Source organism: Taeniopygia guttata, chromosome 4 (genome assembly GCF_048771995.1).
Source record: "Taeniopygia guttata chromosome 4, bTaeGut7.mat, whole genome shotgun sequence".
Lineage (NCBI taxonomy): Eukaryota > Metazoa > Chordata > Aves > Passeriformes > Estrildidae > Taeniopygia > Taeniopygia guttata.
In genome coordinates, this window is record NC_133028.1 from 58,143,772 (window position 1) to 58,162,641 (window position 18,870).

At 38.9% G+C, this 18,870-nt stretch overlaps 1 protein-coding gene across 11 annotated transcripts in view; it reads right to left on the reverse strand.

Annotated features, from left to right (window-relative positions):
• SLC10A7 (solute carrier family 10 member 7) overlaps positions 1-18,870 on the reverse strand; it is a 162,752-nt gene that overhangs the window by 38,791 nt on the left and 105,091 nt on the right. For 10 of the 11 annotated variants that reach the window (XM_072928708.1, XM_072928704.1, XM_072928709.1 and 7 more), the window contains 3 exons: positions 11,593-11,758; positions 8,625-8,676; positions 7,018-7,091 (listed from right to left, as the gene is read on the reverse strand). In XM_072928708.1, coding sequence (XP_072784809.1) covers positions 7,018-7,091; positions 8,625-8,676; positions 11,593-11,758 — 292 coding nt within the window. Of the gene's footprint in view, positions 1-5,975; positions 6,117-7,017; positions 7,092-8,624; positions 8,677-11,592; positions 11,759-18,870 lie in introns of all 11 variants that reach the window. The other variant, XR_003960140.4, reaches the window with a different exon arrangement.

Here is an 18,870-nt window from a genome sequence, read left to right on the forward strand (position 1 = left end):
CTGAAATGACAATTGTTATTCATCGATCTCTTTCTGCAAGTTGAGATTGAGAGATGTAAACTTCAAGTGAATGAGATCTCCTGGGAGAGATTCTTCAGTTCAAACACAGTAAACAACTGTTGTCCTCTGATGCACATTTTAGTACTGCTGCAGGCAAACTTTCTAAATATTAATAAAAAACCTATACAGATGAAAAGGAAGCCCTGGGAGCTGAATTTCTTGCCACATTCTAAGTCTAATCAAAGAAACATATGTTTCAGGTCAGAAAGGAAAGGAGATTCCCTAATTTGATGTAGTATTTCCCCTTCTAGAATCACAGAGAGGTCAAAATTGGATAAATTGCAACAGATTAAATGTACTAGATTGTGACAGCTGTGATTAAAAAAACCAAGGGAGAGCCAGGCATTCTGTGCTCAAAAGCCACCAAAACTCCCTGGATTATGCCATTTCCTACTGTCAGACTGGCCTGCCAGCACATTTCCCTCTGGAAAGTTCAGACCCAGGGATGCTTTGCTTTGAAGGAGGCAAACAAGGGCCAGCCACATACGAGTAACAAGAGAAAATAAGATTGATGCTCTGTCATAGATTATCCCAGTGACCACAGACTACCCAAAACTGTCAGTCTGACTTCCTGTGCAGACAGTCCCCCCATGTGAGGGATTGTGTAAGTATTGCAGAAATGCTTTTGTGTGCAAGATAGCGATTGGTGGGTGCAAGCAGGAAACACTCACCCTATCCCCAGTTACAGAAATCTTATGTCTGTATTTCAGTTTGCTAATATTTATATAGGTAAACACACCTATATAAAACCTTGTATTATATATATATATAGATATACAAGGTTTTGCAGCTGTACTGGAAATAGATAAGAGCATTTCCCAGGCATTTTTTGAGGTCTGCTGAGAGAGAAGACATAAGAGTTACTGGATGATAACCTGACTGGTAACACTGGTGGGTAAAGAACCAAATGTTGGCTCTAGAAGACTGCCAGGCTAAGAAATGTGACTTGCCTGCCTACAAAAGAAAGATGCTAACATGAGAAAAGTGCAGTAGGATCAAGATACTTCTGTTCCCCCCTGTCATGTCATGTAACACAAACCCCTTGATTCTTATTTTTCCACAGACAGAGAGGAGAATCACAGAGCTGAGGAAAATGCCCAAACAATAACCTTCTGTTCCTTCCAAGCAAATGCTGGGCAAAGACTGAAGTGATGAGAAAAAGATTTCATTTTGGCCCAAAGAATCACTGTATCAAAATTTAAAGAAGGTTCTAGCAGTCACTAAGCCCACTCCTGAGGGATCTCAGAAGCAGAAATGGGAGAGTTCCTAACTCTCTGGGCAGCAGTGAGGGGCCCAGACACAGCCTTTACAAGACACATTCCTTGAAGCATTCTCCTTCCATCAGCTTCCCTTCTGCCCCAAGGGTCAGCACCCACCAGTTCCAAGCAGAGGAGCAGCTGGATCATTTTTACTTTACATCACCCTATCACACATCTGGGGAAGCAATGAGACTAAAAGACTGTAAAAGAAACAAATGCAAATTCAAGCACTACCAACACCAAGAGGTATGACAGGATGTAGTAAAGTCTCCTGTCCAAAACTCATGGGAAAATTCCGAAGGTAAAAAACAGCATCAAAAGTCTTACTCTTGAAAACTTTCAGAGAGCAATCAACCAGGATTATTTTCTATATCTTTTTGTGAAAGGCAGGGGACCTTGATGAATAACTGCCTTAGAGGAAAGTTCTCTGCCAGAAGCAGAGAAAAACCACTGTACTCCAAAAATACCAGAGAATAGCCTCAATACTCGCTTAGGGCAACACACATGATTTTGCCATCTTACCTTTCTATTACAGAATGATTAAGAGATGCCTCCTTTTTTAAATCATCCACCTTTTATCTTAGCACAAGTTAGAACATTTTAGCATTTTTCTATTTAAAGGAGAAAGGAATTTATCACCCTACAATAAAAAGAGTCTACAATGGATTAGTACAGCATTTCAATATATTATTTATCCTGAAAAATCTTATAACGTGATATCTGTAGAAAGCATGACAAAAAACTATAGATACTTGGCAGCAGATTGGAGCTATATGTCAGCATGATGCCCTCTGTCCCACTGTGCAGCTGGGCAGCTCGGGGGAAGGCACGGGCTGATTAATCCACAGCCTGGATGATCCCCTCGCAGACATTGCCCTCTGAATCCACTTGTGCACTACATCAGGCTTTTAAGAATTGTTCAAGTGCAGGCCATTGCTCAAGCACTTGAGCAGTAAGAGGCTAAGTATTTAAAAAATAAATTTGAATTAAATTAAAACAAGACAAAAGAAAGTTGGTGTTATGGCTTTTATTTCTAGAATGAACTCTATTCATACCTGATTTTATTTCTAGAATGAACTCTATTCTTGCCTGAAAGTTATTTGGTAGGCTAGAAACTTTAATTGTATTATTTGAAAGGCTTCATGGTGACAGAACTGCTATGTTGCTGAATCCCAAATGAGGAAAAATACATCCTCCATCACAAACAATACCCCAATCTTATTATTAGGTAGGGCTATTTTTGCTGTTTTGTTTTACCAATCTGCTGTTCATCATACCTCCCGTATTAATATTTGCACTTGTGGTAGCCAAAATAGGTAACAGTACTTTGATTTTTTCCTGATAAAATAATTTTACATAGTAAATACCAAGAATTAAAGCAAATATATGTGTTTTGACAATCCTCAATTTTCCTTTCAGAGTTGTAACTTCTAACTACCAATTCACACTCTGAAAAAAATAAATTAACATTCTGTATTTGGCTGCAACATTTGTGTAAGTGTAAGCAACAACTGCAGTATTTTTTAAAATAAGCCACAGTGATAGCTTTGCACTTCCTTGAGGCCTCTTCTCTTCTCACTGAATGAACTCCAGGGAATGGCATCATGTCGGGCTTTCCAGATGGATTATGTGAAGCCATAGCTCAATGTCATTTTCAATAGCAAGGCTCATAATTAAAGGTCAAATAGTCACTTCATCTGCAATCAATCAATAGAAGAAGTACTAATACTAAGTACTAATCAATCAATGGCAAATGCACTAATAAAACCCATGCATCAAATGTCTGCATATGTGTGTGCTCACATGTACCTTGCATATATGTGAGCAGGGAGAAAGAGAGAAAGGGAACAATGTGGGGGTGAAAATGCCAGAGGCCATTGTGGATACTATATTTATCTTGGCTTCCTTGCAAGTTTATATTCTGCTTCACTCTTTAGGTGAAATGCAAATAAACATTGTTTTTTCTGCATGTGTGATGCCCTTTATTCAAAACCCCGCCGAAGCACCCACCTCTATGCAGAGGTATCGGCTTGTGCTCCCAGCTAAGGAACACAAAGGCACCTACCCTGTGTAATTTGTCCTTACACAAACACACCCTGCACTCTGATCTTTGAGACAAAAAGTGTGTCAACTGTTCTGTCTACAAAATAAGACCCAGCATATGGGAGCAGCACACATCTCTGTGAAGAGCAAGCACTTATTCATGGATGCAACAGTGGAAGTGGCAGTTGGCCTCATGAGCATGCACTGCATGGGAATTAGCTGGTTTCATAATATGGTGTGGGAGAAAGTGACTTACAAAAGTCTTCTCATGCCTCTCCTATTACCACTTCTAAAGCTTTAAAGCTGTCAGCTCTTCTCCCACTTTAGTTGGTGCCATTCTCAGCTCCCCAGGGAATGGGCCAGACATACCTATTTGGAGTTTCACCTGCCAAGCTGAGAGAAATCAGTTTCAAAGTGAAAGAACAAGTGTTGGGGGATCACTTATGCACTACCATTGGAATCTTGAAGACAAACAAAGCAGAGCTCTACAACAGATGTGAAATGAGAGCATGAGCCATGTTTGTGCTTTCAGGCATTGTAGTGACAGAGGGAGAAGGACCATAAGTGAGCAGAAGATGTCTTGTTGCATGTTTATAATAAACACTTATGGACAAGCAGAAATGTGCCAGAACACCAAAAGGGTAAAGGCCAAAATGCCTGTGTTTATCTTGTTTCTGCTAAGACCAGGGTGGACAGGGAAAGTTCTAAGTGTCATTCAGAAACAGCTAATCCTTAAAAATGAGTTAGATCTACTCTGCTCCCACCTCCAGTGAAGGAAAAGATGCTGCCTGCTCTGGTTAACAGATCTGTTTACATCATCAGCTCAGGCACAGGCCTCATCACACTCTGGCTTTGTAAAATCCAATAGTCCTTATTTTCATACACATTTGTTTCTATACAGCTCTATGTCATCTGGAACTGGTACTAACACCAAACAGAATAAAATATCAATGGTTCCAAACTCAGCCAGCTGGAATCTGATACACAGCAGGCACACCTGGATGCTCATGGAGCAGGGGTGCACACAAGACCAGCAGGTAACTTCAGGCATACCAAGGACAGGCTCCCAGGGGACTGCCAAAAGGAGCATTTCCCCATTCCTCTCCCAGGATGACTGGAAAGCAGTCTGCCCCAAAGCTGACAGACAGAACAGTCCACAGCTCAGAAACAGCCCCACAGTACCATGTTCCACTATCTGCGTGTTCACTTCAACCTGCACGCTCAAACATGGGATATCTGGACTAAGGGAAAAAGGTATTTATGGCTGGGGAAAAGCTGCAGGAATCCTTGAAGTCAAGGTGGCCGAAGTATTTTTGCCAGTGTACTTGGGCAAAGAAAGCTGCAGAATACAAAATCTGGCTCATAAGGTTATGCTAATACGAGCAGTAACTTGGAATTGGGAAAATGTGAGCCAAAAGGTCAAGGGAGCTAGGAACCTCAAACTAAGTTCTTCTAAAAAAGAAAATAACATAAAAAATTGAGAGTGTAGTAGTAGAAGAAAAGTGAACTGACTCAGCTGTGTGCACAGGGTCAGGTCAAGACAGGCTGCATAAGGATGCTTGGTAGAGTGAGTAAAATAAATGAACAGTCCTCATTTTTTGGGGGGTGATGGCAAGCCCCTTTAGGACTTAAATATTTAAAAAGGCTTTGTGCTTATTTTCTTAGTGTCATGGCAAGCTGGCAGAAATATGCAACAGAGCATATATAAAAGTATTCTCTCTGGGAAGAGAAAGGGAAACTTGCACATTTGTGCTGTTAAACACAACCAGCTTCTCCAGCTTTTCTTCTGTAGTATCACAGTGGTGCCCTAAGTTCATACACACTTCCAAACAGAAAGCACAGCAGTGTGTTATGACTTGTGTGTGCAGTTGCTTTCTACAAATACAAGAGAAACTGTCCTGAATACAAGCCTTTATTAGTCCAAGCTCAGTGTCATAGAACATTTGGCTGAAAAAGACCAAAGTCATTTAATCTTTGTTCTGCTCCAAGGCAGGATCAACTCCAGCTCTTTAATTCCCATCTGAGGCTTGTCTACAATGATAGGAGATTGAAGACATCAATAGGCAACATATTCCAAAGCTGAACTGTTTTACACTAGGACAGATTTCCCTGATTTTCCCTGAAAATTGTGTTAGCTGAAATCACCATCACTGTTACAAAATCCTTCCCTTTACAAAGTCCACTGTGACAGAGTTACTTTCTTCCTTCTTTGCATCGACCTTTTATGCATTTGGAGATCACTGGAGTATTTCAGTTATCTTCTCTCAACAATCCCAACTGCTTCAATCTACCTCTGGGGTCACATTTTTGAGGTCTATGATCATTCATGGCACTCTCTTCTCATTTCTTTCCAATTAGCCCATATAATTTTTAAATTGTGGAGCCCAAAACATTGTGCAAATATCAAAAGCCATAACACTCTCAAGCCACACAACTTTTGCTGCCTCCCTGCAACCCACAGGACCCTGTGTGAAAGGAAGGTAGGTTAGGTTAGTATGCTATGTATTTGACAAAGCTATGGGGCTGTTACTCATCTCCTTGTTCTTCCTACACTGTTAAAATAATTTAATGACTAGATTCAGTAGTTTTCTACAAAATGAAGGTAAAACTCACTGATCTATAATTCCTCGTCCCCTCCTCATTTCCACTGTAAAAAGGGACATTTTGTTTGACTTTTCCTTGTCTTCCAGGAACTCCTCCACTTCCCACAGACTTTCAAAGGCACTCGCTAACAGTCCTGCAGCACAGGCCTGGCTGAAGCAAAGAACCTGAGGTGAGTTTTGCTCTATCAAACTGACTTGGAAAACATCTAAGTCCCAACTTGTTCTTCCCCTGTTTCAGGCTGAGCGCTTACCTTTGTCATTGACACTAGCTGTGCTCCTCTTTAACAGTTACACTCATGAAAAGAGTCAGATATTCAGCCATACATGCTTTACCAAACATCTGTTTTTATAATCTGAAAACAGTCCAGTTGTATCCCTGACTGAATATAATGGATGAACCAGCAGCAAATGGTTGTAAACATTTCTGATTTAACAGTATTTTCTGCATATCCATCAGAATATTCTATTATCACTATGGGGTCATAAGTGACAAATATCTCTATGATGTTTTGATAAATGAATGCCAAGAAATAAGGCTATCCAAAGTGTCTGCAGATTCAACACACACATTTTGCTCATATTAAGCAAAAGAGTATTGTCAATTTGTGATTTCTGAATACACTGTATGTCCTTTGATTTTCACTGGTACATCCCAGTTTTTAGATGTAAGATTTTACTGTCAAACTGGGCAGATACACATCGCCATTTCTTCAGAAACAAACCTGAAATTTTATCAGCATTGGATTAGGCAACAGAGCAGAATAAGAATAGAAAGAAAAATACAGCTTTCCACAAATCAGGTGGTCTTACTCTACAACCACTAAAATCTCAGCTGAGAAAATTGTGTTCTCTGCCCTGTAGGAAGCATTAGTTTCATCTGTGCAAAAATATTATACTACCTTTTAGTATCATACTGGTAGCAGTACTTGTCATACTAAACCCAAAACCATTTAAGCAGAAAAACCAGCAACTAAACCAATTTTTTTTTTTTTCAACACAGCAAGGCATTACTGTTACTGTTGTTTTGCTCAAAAGCTTATCTCCTGACTTACCCAGGGTGAGGGATTTGTGTGTGGAACAGAAAACGATAGCCACTGTGTCTGCTGGTGTGAAAGTAGAGTTATTCCTAAGAAACAAAAGAGTTTTAATAACCTCTGATAGCAAAAACCTTCTTAAAACAGCATCTATCAAAATTATTACTTTGAGGATCCATATACACATTCACATCACTTTGATCAGTCTACTGACAGAAATAATTCCAGCCATAAATGAACAGTAGTGTTTGACTTTTTTTTTATAGCAGAATTGTTTCTCTGTTGTGGCAAGCTCTCTAATGAATACACTCCCATGTGAAGGATAGAAACTTTGAAGACATGGTGTGCAGGACATAACTTTATTCCAGCCAAGTTTATTTTCTCAAACATGCAAAAATACTATAGCAGGGCCCATTTGCCTCCACAAAATAAGAGAAAATTACCTATTATTTCTTTTTCTAGTATGGAGCAGTAACAAAATGCTCAGTTTGGACAATATATTGAGCATACACTACGGAGTTAGCTTCCACTTCAGAGAAAAATTACATCTAAGGGTTTAAACACTGGACTAAGGCCAGGAGGGGTGGGAAAATGACATATATATATATATATACATAGAGAGAGAGAGAGAGATGACTGGCCAATGGATCACCCTTTGCTCCAAATTAGGAGTAATTCTATGAGATTCTAAATATTCACCATATTAAACTGGTTACTGCTTAAGGTATTTCAGATTTCACAGTTGGGGCATATCTTCCCCTCAGGTTAGGTCAAGCAGTTCATAAGTTACTTTAAAATGCCTTTTAAGGCTAGGATATGATCTTGTCACAGACAAATTTTCTTGTGGCACCAAAAAAAAAGCCTAAGTAGTTCTAAGACACTGTACCCTTCTTTGCGAGCCTCCCTTGTGGATATTGTATAATTTATATAAAGCATATGCTTGGATCTGCTGTATTGTGGCACTCCCCTTTCAGCAGAGAGCCGCTAAAACAAATACTCCAGGAAGCCTAAATGAGAGGGCAACTGTGGCTACTCCAACCAGCATCAGCGATGCCCTGAGTCACTGGCTGACACCATTCTCACAGTACTACTTTTTGAGAATGAACAATTGTCCTTCCTGGTTGATACTTTAAAAAAAAAAAAAAAAAAAAAAAAAGCTCTACTAAACATTAGTTCAGGACAGCTGTCTTTTAAAAATCACCATATAAATGCAGCAAATTTATATAGAGAGGAGTGAATTGCCAGCACAGCAAATGTATCTGGAGATGTAAAAAGTCAAACTGAGTTCTTTCTCTCATATGTCATCAGCATGTCTGCAGGGCAAATTATACCTTCAGTGACATCTGTGCAAATCCATTTTTTTCAGTGGATGAGGTATAGCAGTGATTGATTGAGATTTAACAACTCTGTAATTAACACACATGAAAGGACAGAATTCAGGTCCTGCTCTCTCAGCCTATGAAACTCTAACAGAGCAAATGCAGTAAGGACAATTTGAAATACCAAAATGAGGTCAACCCTATTCAGAAACCTGCCTTTACACATTTGCATAAACTTTGTCACCCAAACCAAAGATATCACACAAAAGAATTATTCAAAGGTTGGGATTCAGCACATTCAATTACCTTGTGGAGAAGAGGAAAGTCAAAAACATGAAGCTCATCTGAATAGAAAATACTGAAAGAGAAACAAGCTAAAATTAGACTACAATTGTAATTACTGTGTCCATGCCTTTTGTTCCCGTACTGCAGGTCAGAAAGGAGGCTGGATCAAGCCTATCCAGAGAAACCCACTGACAGACAACCTTTAAAGACTGCCTGGAAGAACAACACAGATCATTATATCCAGGGAAGCCAGAATTAATGTTATGGCTGCACAAGTTCCTCCTGAGGTAGATCCTCTGAATCAAGTATTTCTTGACACAGTGAATGGCAGGAAATAGTGCATGTGCTGCACATATCTTTGCACAAGTTCTGATTGTTGGGTTGACAACATAAAATGTGTCAGACATGCTCTGGTTGCTGGGCATTTAGACTTGCTATTTTACAGGAGAAAGCACAGTGTGTAAGGATGATCCAAATAAATATTCCCAGCCCTGGGTATATTAATCATGATCATTCATGGGGAGAGAAAGAGAAGATCATCATAGATGTTTGAATTCTCTGAGACAAAGGCTAATTCCTGGGCTGGGCAGTGTGTGTCAGACATTTCCTTCAAGCTCAGTCGGCTCTGTAAGTGCAGGTAGTAGTGAGCATCCCAAGGGGAGCTCTTCTCTCTGCCAGTTCTTCAGAAACCCACAGGGGCTCTGGGGGGCACAGAGGTACTGCAGAGGTACAAGGAGGAGCCAGGGGCTTCCATGAGTAGCTGCAGAGACCAAGCCCTGCAGAGACCATCAGCCCTGAGCATGAGGAATCCCTACAGGGCTGAAAGAGAGACCCTGTGACCTGCACAGGCTTTTTTTCTTTGAGTTTGTAGATTTTGGGGAAAAGGCTTTTATTTGCAGCAGAATCTGGGGTGGGTCCTCTCCCTACTCCTTGCAAAACTTGTGAATGCAGTAAGGCTGACATGCCTCATAGGGCAGTGCAAGTAAAGACAATGTTTTTGATTTTGACCCCAGTTTATAACTGGAAAACATGGCAGGGATATTAGCTATTACCAGTGACATTTTCTATTCTCCTATATACATTTCCTAGCATGTATAAATGTCACATCAGCATGCACTTCATTCCTCCTTCATGAACTAAAGAAGCAATCCATTGTTCCTGAATTATAATTTTTCTCCAACTAAGTATATTAATTTAATATGCACAGGAAAAAACTGTCCCTTATTACACATAATTCTGGAAAACCATAAACATGTGTTGCTACCAATTCTTCCTTGTGAATATTTGGCTGTGGCTAGAATATTAGCACAAAAATTACATAAAAACATTAATCAGCAGAATAACAAACTCAGTTTCACCTCAAACTTCTCATGCTAATTTCCCTTCCTGGTGTAATACAATATACGCATCCAGCCGACACATCCAATGGTGATACAGAAACTTCTTCTGGAATACAACATGCATTACCCATCTCCAAAACTTCCTTGGTTCTTGGTTTTGTAAGTATTCCAGAAAAAAAACCCAAACAATTGTCTAATATGTTCCAAGTAGTTCCAATGCTTATGTTAATGTTCTCAATAAGAAATTCCACCTATGCACACTGGCAATGTAGATATGACTTTCAGTGTATTCCACAGCAAATGGTACATTTTATTCCATGTGGCACACATACAGAGTTGTCTTGAAGAGAAATAAAGGCCACGCAAGGCAACAGAAGCAAACACTATACATCAGCAGTTCTAGGAAGAACATATCTTCTTTAAATAAAAAAAACCCTTTTTTTGGTTTTTTCAAAGTAGGGTCAGCAGAGTACCACAAAATTACTTCATTCTGAGTTTCTCTGCACATTAAGTTTGAGTTGAAAATCTCTGTACCATTTTTTTTTTTGCTGACAAATTTGCACTGATTTAAGCGCAAGGTCCTTCTTGGGTGCCAGTGCAAAGAAGTATTTATTCCATTTCAAAAAAAGCTCCCTAGCATTGCTTCCTACTCCTTTGCTTTCAGAATAAAACATTTGTATTGTACCATTTATAATTCCATGTACTATTTTATACATGTATAGTGTTTCATAGTCCAAAAAAAGGCACAATTAGGACAGAATTAAGATCTGATGCACAAAGGGGCTGGGGTAAATTTCCTACTGGCTTTAGTAGAGGTCAGATTTGTAGAAGATCCATTATTTTTATTAGACAGAAGCATATGCAGACACACAACTCAAAGTAGGTGATGGCCTGATCTCCTTAAACCTAACAGTTTTAGAGTATGAGATGTGATTTATACTGAAGTATATTGTAGTTACCTCTCCTCCATGCAAATTGAAACTCCTGTCTGTGAACAGTCTGAAGCAAATGGGAAATCCCTTCTGGGAGAGGAGACAGTGCCTGTACAGCACTGCCTTTCCCTGGGAGGGAGGGATCTGCAATCGTGTTTCCAGCTGATGGCAAGGATACCAGCAGCCTATTCTCACGTGGATGTTATTTAAGGCTGAATGACTTGAGTGCTTCTAAAAGAAACTCTAAGAAATGTGCTCATTCACAGAAACAGATCATCACATTCAAACTCCCAACTACGTTTATAATATACTAAGGAAGAACAGTTTAAAAATTATAACAGTGCTTCTGAGTAACAGCTCAACCCCAAATCTTTTGTTGTTGTTTGGAATGTGACATCTGTGTATTTTATGGCTGTTCAATAACAAAGAAGCCAAAACCAGAATGCCAGTAAATGCTTGTAAAGTACTACTATGCCCTTTCAGAAAAGAAGGGCCACAGACAACCTCAGGCACACCTAAATAGCAGAGTTCATTCCTCTCTAAATGCTTACTCAGATCCCTAAACGCATCCAGCTCCTAAGAAGTTTGGCAATCTGGTTTACTAGATGCTTTAGACGCTCTAACACCATGCCAGTACCCCCACAGCTCCCCCGCTACATGTAGCTCGTTACAGACCTGAAACATACAAAAAAAGAGTAATTTTAGAGCTAAACTTACTTATGAACACGATTATAATCAAGCTGAATTTATCCAGGTCAATATTTGGATTGGCAAAAGTATCACAGAACGTTGTATAGATAATCATCAGGAGCACAGAGCTGCTGATAGCACCAAATGGAGGCTTCTTCCTTTCAAGCCAGTCCTTGATGTATCTTCGGACAATCTGAAACACAGAAACCAACAGGTTGTCTCTTTTCAAAGATGCAGGGAGCCAAGTTGGGCATCACAAAATGAATCTGACAGCGGAAAGACACAAAGAGAAGAGAGTAATTTGGATGATGGTCACAGTGGATTTCAAAGCTTCCCTGCCACACAACTCTTCTTCTGGGGAATTTAACATTTGTAGTGCAACTTCCACTGGGCGTCCATAATGAGAGTATATTTTCAAGTGCATTCAAATCCATCCTTAATCATGCCAAATGTTCTTTGCTAGCTGTCACTGAGACATGCCCATTAAGCCTCCCCAAAGTTTATCTCCTCTGCTGATACTAATGGATGTATGTAATTATCACAGTCCCCTTTGCATCAACAGACAATTCCAAGTGCAACTTTGGGAATCTTAAAAATCTGACATCTTCAGGAATTTCATGATGGTAGATAATCAAAAGTGATCCATGGAACATTTTAATATTTAAATAGCTAGCGATGCACCAGAAGTTTTTAATTAAATTATAACTCAAGCTTGAAAAGCAAAAGTGCATGTGTTGTGGGAGTTTAAATAATTCAAACTCTGAATATCTGGAGTTTTTGTAAATCCAAAGACAAATGCCATTTGCACGCTTTTAGAATACCAGAATTAACACATGAAAACAAGGAAACCTACCGTACTTAGCAGAACTTTTGCACTTTCAGGAAGCAGAATATGAAGCAGTTTTTCAAGATTTTTTTAGAAACTACTATAAATTTTAAAGCAACCTCAACATTCTAATTATGCTGAATACCATAGCACTGAGCCTCATTCACTAGATACAATGCATCTACTTTAGTCCTGCCTGGGGAGTCACTTTTAGTTTTTCTGTTTACTTTGTATGGTTTGAAAAAACTTTTTAAAGCTTTTATCGTACAGCTGCGACTTGTGTTAATTTTTCAGCAATCACATTATCTTTCCTAATTTCTCCTGAGGCCTCCTGATATTCTCTGTTACCACACACTTTTGGAAATCACACCCTGGGATCCTGAAGCGCTTCTGCCAGAGGGCTCCAAAGGTGTCTCATGACCTTCCCTTAGCGGTGCCACCAGCAAACATCAACCACCATTGCTTTAATAACACAGAAAATCTAAGAGGTATTCAAGATTAATATCAGGCATCATCACCAATGCTACCATAGGACTCTTTCACACAACAAATGCCAAAGCCATGGAATCAAGTTGCTCTCAGTTTTCCTCACTGCTTTCCTGGACTATTTGCAAGCCTCTCAGCAGGGAAGTCCTGGGAGCAGCTATCCCAGACACCACAGCAATGAGACTCCATCAGGGCACACACTAAAACTTTGGCACGTGGGCTTCATGCCAAGCTAAGCAGGCTGAAGATCAGCACTCACCTCCCAGCACTTGTGGGCTTCCTGCTGATGAAAAATAACAAGTTTGCAGAAAAATATCTAAGGGAATGCTCAATGCCCTGGTGAAAACACTGAACTTTAAAATGTCACACTTGGCAGATGTTCAAGAGAGAAAATAACAAAAAATATAAGGCCAGACTTCTGAAAGAGCCTCCACTGGAGCTCCTTCAGCCACTGGGTAGAAATAAGACACTACACTGATGAAAGAGACACAAGAAAGTGAAGACATGCAGAGAGCAATGTGAAAGACATCTAATGGGAAGTTCAGATAAGTCTAATTCTGAGCAAATTTGGGACTTTAATTATCAGAAGCAAAAAGTAGTCATTCACTTCTAAAGTGAGCAGTTTTTTTAACGAAGTTTAAAAACATCCTATTATCCCTTAAATTGTCAACACTGGGGAAAAAGAAAAACTACTTAAGACCACCTATTAATTTATGGTCCTTCCAGAAGATTTATACTGAAAGTAACGAGACGTTGAAAAAGAAAAGTGATGGTTCATTATGCCATGGTACAATTTCTAGTAGAAGTATTTAATCCACAAACTATAACTGTGTGCCTGCTCAGGGTCTAATTATAACAGAGACAACAATAATAACATTATAAACATATTTATCCTTGACTGACATAGAAGAGAAATAAAAAACATTTATAAAATAAAACTGCAAGTATTTCTTCAGAATCTTCAATTGAGTGATACTTTTTTAAATATCCACCTATGTCTAGGCTGGATTTTTTGTGAATCAATATCCATAAATACCAGTACAGATTCTGACTGCACATTGCATTTTTAAACAAATTACATAGACCCCAAAGAAATTGTGGCTTTAGGAAATCATATAATCAACCCAATGTCATGCTAAATGCGCACAAAACACAGACAAAATATATCTTCTCTAACACAGGATCCCATACATTTTGATCTTCTCACAAAGTTCAACATCATCTGTAATTTCAGTGGTCAATTCAGCCTATAATCACTGATTCAAGGTAACCTAAATTCTTGTATAACTTGATGGGAGAAATATAACCCTACAGAAGCTCATGTCAGCTGATTCACTTTGACTGAAAAACAATCCATTTGTTATTCATGCCTGTCAGAGTTGCTTCAGGACAAGGATGCTTTGAAAGCCTTTTCATTCTTAACCCAATTCTATAACTTTTTGGGGTAAACACAGAACTACAAAAATCCAAACCTGTGAATATTTGTAGTGAAATAATGATAAATGCCACAAATATAATAAAGACAACATCCATTCAGAGCCCGAGCTGAGATACTAAAACTTTGTTTGTCTGAAATGCAGCAAAAGCTAACACAGTCATTTTTGAATGTTAATGTAAACCAATGGTATCCAAAACGGATGCATTCCACTGATGGAAAAGAGCAAAAAGGGGATGTATTGGGTTTTGTGGCAAGGTTTGGTAGTGGGGCAGGTGACAGGCATGGCTTCTAGGAGAAGCTGCCAGGAGCTTCCCTTATGACTGGTGGAACCAGTGCCAGCCAGCTCCAAGATGGATCCATCCCTGGCCAAGGCTGAGCTCAGCAGTGGTGCTGGTAGTGATGCACTGTAAAGATTTTCATGCAGATTCAAATGCCAGCCTCAAAGAGCAAGGAAAGGCTGACCCAGAGGTTGCACATGAAAGAACATGAAGGTGAGTCCTTCCCTCAAACTGCAGTTTAGTAGACAAAACAGCAGGAGAGAAGCAAAACTTCATAGTAGGTGATGTTTTATAAATAATCTGCCTGATAAACTCACAGAAATGTTAGACAATAAAAGAAAATAAATGCCTCCAGCAGGCAACCACCTCCTGAACACTACATCCTGGCAACCTCCAAAGGTTTTGGAAAAGCATCAGCTCAAATTTGTTTCAAAACACAGTTTCAGGCTCAAACTTTCCTCTTGCCCAGGATTTAATTTTTAACAACAAAGAAATGTAATTACACTTGAGTTAACAGTAGTGTCCCCATTTCAATTTAGTTCTCCTACCAGAACAGTTATATCCACTGTATTTTTCCTACAGACTGCTCTGTATCCTGCCATAACCTTCTTGTCTAAACACCAACCTTCCTAAGCAAACGGGCTCACTGCTCTAATGCTTATTTCACTTCACATCCTTGGGCAAAGAAACATGATCTGCTATTCCAGGAAAGCAGGTAAACAGTGCTCATCTGTTATTAGATCACACATGAAAATAGCAAAAGGTGTGTTACAGAAAAACAATTCTCTTCTCTAATTGTACCTTCAAAACAGTCACACTGTATGCCCAGAGAAATCTGTCAGTAAAATACAGCTAGACTGTTCCTACCTGTCCGCCCAAGTGCTGGACACAGAAGGTAAAAAATGCAATAAACAATGTAATACATTAAAGTTCATTATTCATTGAGCTACACAGGGCAAGGAGCACCCCCTCCCCTTATATGGAATGGAATAATTTCTGAAATTAGTCATGCAGTACATCTCCTAAAAAATATCTAGATCTGTAACTTATTTGTTTATTAAATCAAGAAATGAAAAAAAAAACCCAAAAAAAAAAAAAACACCAAACCAAAACCAAAAAAAAACCCAAACAACCCAGACCCAAAAAACCCCAAGGAAATGGACAGGAAGTCATGGTTTCTGTTTCCATTATACACAAGAGTCTCTCTCTTGGTATTTACATCATTATACAAAATAGATTTTTCCTAATTCTACCAATTATTTTGGACTGACCTCCTCTTTAACAGAATTTACAGTGGTTTTACTGCATTTCTGCTCCTTTTTATTGTGTATTGGTATGTTCTTCTAGATACCTGGGAAAAACACCTGGGACTTTACCATCTCAAAAAAGAAACAGAAGTCACCTTCTCCTTGTATTCAAACACATGAGTAAACAAGCTGAAACTGCTGGATTATCACCACACCTAAATGCAGCAGTTACCTTACTTAATTTGTCTTCTAAGGTAAGATTCCTAACTCATTCTTAATTAATATTACTACTACTTATAGCAACAGATTTATGCAATTTAGTCTAAAATACAAAATTTTCTTTTGAAAATCTTTGAGTCAGAATAGATATTTTCAACAGTCCTGTAATTTTTCCATATATCTTCTTACATAGTGATGGTAAACCAAGAAAGACAATTGCAGGGATATTGGGAACTAGGTCAGTAGAGCCTGTAAGACATGAAAGGTGAGAAAATTTGAAACAAAAAGAAAAAAGAGCAACTAAGATGACAGCAGCTGTAAAAACCAGTATAAAGAATCAAATTCTGGAATGGAAGAGAGATTAATTGGGTTGTATAAAAATATAAATGAAATAAGGTGCTAAGATGGACACCATTCACAGATTTCTATAGCATAACTAGCCTCCATATATACAAGGTCTGCATGCCAGTTCAAATACACAGACCCTTTTATAAAGCAAAACTTGCACCACCTCAGCCAGACCCTGACCTGATAATTTTAGAGGGATTTTACCTACGTGAAGGCATAAATTCCCACCTTTCCCGGTAAAGTTTTGGATTTCGTGATGGTTCACCTGCTTTCCTAGGACATCATCTATTACCAAATCTATCCTTATGCTACAGAGTGTGCAATCTAATGTTTGTTTTCTGAAGGCAGGATGCAAAAAAACCATTTTTGCAATCTGAAGGAAAAAAAATCTTTTTCTAAATGCATCTTGCTTTTTTCCCTTCAGCTTACCAAACTCCCCTAAAAAGCTATTTTACACCATTATGTCAGTCAGCTTACTCCCAAGAGGTAGCTCCCGACACCTATACACCTTTAAAGCAAGGTTTATAGAAGCCGCATGAGGCCATTTTCAAAATGATGTTTCACAGTTTGGGGTAATTTGCAACTGTTGTTTTAAAACCTTATAAACAGGTGCAACATGGTAAAAAATGTGAAGGGTGCCTGCAGCAGCAATACCTTTCCTCATATTTTGCCTTCTGTGGAAAGGAGGCTCTGTTCCCTGCCCAAGTCAGGGGTCAGTAGGGAGTGAAGTGTGCTCTGAAGGCTGTTTATGCACTTCTTTGGTCCTCGGCAACAAGCTCCTAGGAGACTTCATCTCCCAGGTCTCTCCTCCCTGCAGCTCTCCTGGAGTTTAAAGATAATTAAGGCTACTTCAATGTGGATTTCATTTACAAGAAGAGACAGATTTGACATTTTTCTTGATATCAGTTCTGTTAATTTTTATTTCTCCCACCTTAGTTAAATAGTTCCTTCTACTTCCTATCAACTGCCACCTACCTTCCCCTTTCCGTTTCTCATTCTTTAAAAATAAATACCTTGCTAAGCTTTTTTGTTTCAATTTCACTTACAGCTTGTACTGCAACATAGCACCCTTTTAGACTTGTGTTGGTTGATAAGCACAGCTCCCAAATGCTGATAGGGCTCCTCTGGAACATTTTGGGCAACGATGCAGAAGGCAATTAAGATCCTTTATTTGTAGGACATCACGATTTTTTTTGTGTGTGACTAGATTCAGTGAGGATTTCTGTACAACTGGTTTCATTTTATAGCTTTGTGAAGAAGAACTACACAGAATCATAATACTAATTTTAGCTTTAGTTAAGGTCTGTTTAATGTGAAGTGCCCACTTCACTTTACGCTGGCAGACAAATTACCAATGGGGCAACTAGAGAATGCATGAATGATAATGTACAGACAAGCTTTTTATTATTTATTCATAGAAAACAGTAGGTTTTGGTGTGCTGCTTTGAAAAATGTTCAAACTAGTAGAATATAATGAAAGCACAGTGAAAATTCTATTTCATTAACATTTAATCATAAATTGCTCTTTAATATAAAACATAAAATAAAAGTCTGTCATAAGCACTTAGGTGTAGGGAACGAAGAAAGTCTGCAAAAAGGGGAAAGAAAATATTGTGGTGGGTTTCACTGCTCTTGTTATCTGTCACTTCAGAAGAAAAAAATAAGCAAAGAAACAACAGTCTCTAGCTAAATCTCACAACTGGTCATGAAGAAACTGCTTGGATATTTCTCAAAACCTTACATTTTGATGGCTAAAAGTATTACCAATATCTATGGGCAGGGAAACAATGATTGTAGCAAAATCACAACAGCTCAAGAGCAGCAATCGTACCCAGGACTCTGCTACCCAGATAAAAAATAATCAGAATTTCAAGCTGCCAGAGCAGATTCAAAAATCTTTTCCATGAAATATCTATTACCATGTTTATTGTATAACAAGTATTCTCAAATTCCCCTTAGAGGTATACAAGAGTGATGCACAAATAACAAGCCCTTACCCAGTACAGATTTTCAAGGCTTATAGGAAATTAGATCTTTATAAAATGCTATAGATTAAGTCCCTTTTTGAGACCTCTTGTCAGAGGGGTCTTATTTGTTACTCTACAAATACAAATGCAATATTATACTATCAATATTGATTTGAGTAACACCAGTCTGTCAATTAGCAGAACACATCTGCAGACACTGAGGACACAGGCTACAACATTTTTTAGGATCAGACAACCTGGACGTCTCTGACAAAGAATGGAGAAATTCTTACTGGGGACCATTTATCAATCACTGCTATCTCTGAGACTCAGTGCCTGATAACATAGCATCTTCTTCTTCCTTCAACAGTTCTTTCTTTCCCTAAAGAATGGTCCACCATCTGAGCAGAGCCCGTTCCTGCAGCCCTTTACACATTTCAATGTCAGCAGCTAGAAGAGCATGTTTGAATCCTGTCAATAGTAGTCCTAAAAAGCT